Source organism: Pholcus phalangioides, unplaced genomic scaffold (genome assembly GCF_987345545.1).
Source record: "Pholcus phalangioides strain wild (caught in Gottingen) unplaced genomic scaffold, Ppha-v1.0 ptg000041l_1, whole genome shotgun sequence".
NCBI classification, from domain to species: Eukaryota; Metazoa; Arthropoda; class Arachnida; order Araneae; family Pholcidae; genus Pholcus; species Pholcus phalangioides.
Genome location: NW_028301627.1, coordinates 5,611,561 through 5,614,655, shown reverse-complemented (window position 1 = coordinate 5,614,655; position 3,095 = coordinate 5,611,561). Strand labels below are relative to the sequence as shown.

General features: G+C 40.7%; 1 protein-coding gene across 1 annotated transcript; it reads right to left on the bottom strand.

Moving 5' to 3' along the window:
• Positions 1-936: 936 nt before the first annotated feature.
• Positions 937-2,635, bottom strand: LOC149065150 (uncharacterized). The gene has a single exon (XM_089254501.1). It carries the CDS (start codon positions 2,509-2,511, stop codon positions 1,054-1,056), a length of 1,458 nt encoding a protein of 485 aa, XP_089110627.1. The 5' UTR covers positions 2,512-2,635; the 3' UTR covers positions 937-1,053.
• Positions 2,636-3,095: the final 460 nt, after the last annotated feature.

Here is a 3,095-nt window from a genome sequence, read left to right as displayed (position 1 = left end):
GCTGGGACTGACATTTGTCTTCCATATTTCGAAGTGGAAGATGGTAAACGCTCGAATTTTGTATTATGTAAACATCGTGTTGTAGGTCTGCTTGCCTACTGTCTAGTCACTTGCATCGCCCCCAACAAGGGTAGGGCTGGCAGGGCTCCAGCCTATAATTCTAATTTTTTGCACTATAAATTCACTGCGAAGGGGCCTCCCTTGGAAAAGGAGCTCGGAAAACCCCGTCTAGGCACCCTGCTGAAGAATGCGGAGGCCATGAGTTGGGAAATACTTTGACAGAGAATCCAATCCTATCATGGCTAAAATGTCTGGCCCTTTCCAGAAAAAAGTTCAAATAAAAGAAGTGGTCAACTTAGCAGGTCCAACTGTGATTGTAAATCAATAAAAACAGTTCAAACAAGTTAAAATCAATTTATATTGTTTGTCTCACACACTTCATATACTTTTTTTTCTATTCAAGAAATAAATATACGGGAAGTAATAATATTGAAAGAATGGGGTGGTGTCAATCCATGGCCCCCCACAACGGGTGGGCTGACAAGGCTCCAACCCTGGTGCTCGGGACGATTTTCACCATTTTTTGCTTTTTCACACTATAAATTCATCATAAAGGGACAAGTGAAAAATCCCAACCTAGGGGCCCTGCTCCAGGATGTGGGGGCAATGGTGTCATCTGTCAAAGATAAAATTTCGCTGAATTTCCAGATTAATGCTCACAGTTAAACATAATATTTGTAGTAATGCCATTTCTCTTCCAAGTTTCTCCGACAAATAAATGTGTATCCCGTAGGCGCAGATTCACGGGGGAGGGTAAATCGTCCTTTAAATTGGTTGAATTCGAAAATTACTTGCCGTAAAACCAGTTGAACTCATGGTTGATCTACAACAGTGATTCCCAACGTGGGCTTTAGCACCCATTGGGGGGCGGTAGATGCTACGGGTATAACATAGGATCCTATGGGTTAGATTGCATTGGAAGCGATAGGAGAAAAAAGGTGGGGAAACTATGATCTACAAGATCAATTCCATCCCCCTTTTGTTAGACGTTAATCAACCGTCCGAACCTTTTTCAGCGGACGGGACATTCGCAGCGTGGAGTTTTTTGTGTGTGCCCAAGTTGCTACTCTGTGAGAATCTCTTGCCGCAAATGTCGCATTCAAAGGGTTTCTCTCCAGTGTGAATTCTCATGTGGATCCTCAGATTCAATTTCTCTGAAAATCCTCTACTGCAGATAGTGCATACGTGAGGTTTCTCTTCGTAGTGAGTTTTTGCATGTCTGATCAAATGACTCTTCATTGCGTATGATTTATAACAACGTTCGCACTTGAAAGGTTTCTTCGAGTCGTTTTCACATTTCCATTCGGCATGAAGCTTTTTGTGGCGTCTTAGATTAGAGGACTGTGTGAATGCCCGGTTGCAAATGGAGCATTCGTACGGCTTATCACCAGAGTGAAGCCTTTCGTGGGTCCTTAGATTATGACTCTGTGCAAATGCTTGGTTGCAAATGGAGCACTTGTAGGGTTTTTCTCCGGTATGGACCTTCCCGTGTGTTTTTAGCTGAGACATCTGCGCGAATGCTTTGCTGCAAATGGTACATTCGTAAGGTTTCTCTCTGGTGTGAACTTTCTCATGTGTTTTCAGGCTTGACCGATTTGAAAACATTCGGTTGCAAAACGCGCATTCGAAGGGCTTCTCGCTGGTGCGAACACTTTCACGGCTCTTCAGACTGAAAAGTTTAGAAATTGCCAGGTCACAAATGCCATATTTTTTAGGTTTTTCTCCGGTGTGATTAATTTTGTGTGTTTTTAGATCACTCCGGAGTGAAAATGTCTGGTTACAAGTGGAACATTTGTGAGGCGTCTCTCCTGTATGAACCCTTTCGTGTCTCTTTAGATTACACTTTAACGCAAACGTCTGTTTACAAAAGCCACATTCATGGGGTTTCTCTCCAGGGTGAACCACTTGGTGTTTTTCAAGATTAGACAGTTCAGAAAACTCCTGTTTGCAAATGTGACAATGGTAGGAACCTATTCCAAAGTGAACTTTTTTATGTCTTCTCAGAGAAGACAGTCGAAAAAATGTGTGGTCACAAACACCACATTTGTAGAGCTTTTCTCTAGAATGGACTGCCTCGTGACTATTTAGAGTGTCCATAGTTGAGAATCCCAGGTGGCAAATTTGACACTCGTATTGCTTCTCTCTTGAGTGAATCATTTTATGGTTGCCCAAGTGATCGCTTCTTGAAAAGCGCTTGGAGCAAATATCGGACTGATACGTGTCCTGTTCCGTAGAAGACATTTCTAGAGCAGGATAAATGGGAGGTGTTTCATCGCCTGAATCATAATCACGTGTCGTTGTGGAAACGCAAATTTCTCCATTTGATTTTGAGGTTTGTTTCTGCACTTTGGGATTTTCAGAATTTTCTAGCAAAACGTTTTGTCCATCTTCTTCACCGCTACTCGTCTGTACGCCAATGAAATCACTGACTTCCCTTTCACTTGAGGACATTTCGGTTTTTCAATACACCCACACTAGAATTACCTAACTTCAAACGCAGTAGAAACGTGAGAGAGCGATGAATCCACCCCGTTCTACGGATTTATGTCAACTTTTCACAACCGTGTTTCTGTTGAATTACAATAAATAATCGTCTGGAACACCTATGGAGAAAAATAAAAATTATGGAAATCAAGCAAAAATAACAGAACTCTTTTACAAAATTAAGCAACAACCATACGGCAGTGGCTCCCAGCAGCATTTACTTCACTGAGCACTTACATCAGGGGTCTTAAAACTTTCAGACGTGGCGGGCCCCATTGAAACTTCCCGCGGGCCACTAACTCATGTATTTATGAAAAAAATACATATGGGTCTGGCGAGTTATACTGAGACAAAAAAACAATAGAAGAATTTTATTATTTTTTTATTAAATTATTTCTAATATTAATTATCAATTTTGATTAATTCTTTTGTTTGTTTTTGTGTGTGGGGGGAGGGTAATTAATTGTATTATAAAATTTAATCTAAAGCCACTTTAAATGATTCCTTAATTATTTTCCCGGTAATAAAAAAAAATATTTTTTTAATACGTA

What these genes read in the sequence shown, in the direction of transcription:
- LOC149065150 (XM_089254501.1), bottom strand. Translation starts at nt 2,511, where the DNA reads ATGTCCTCAAGTGAAAGGGAAGTCAGTGATTTCATTGGCGTACAGACG.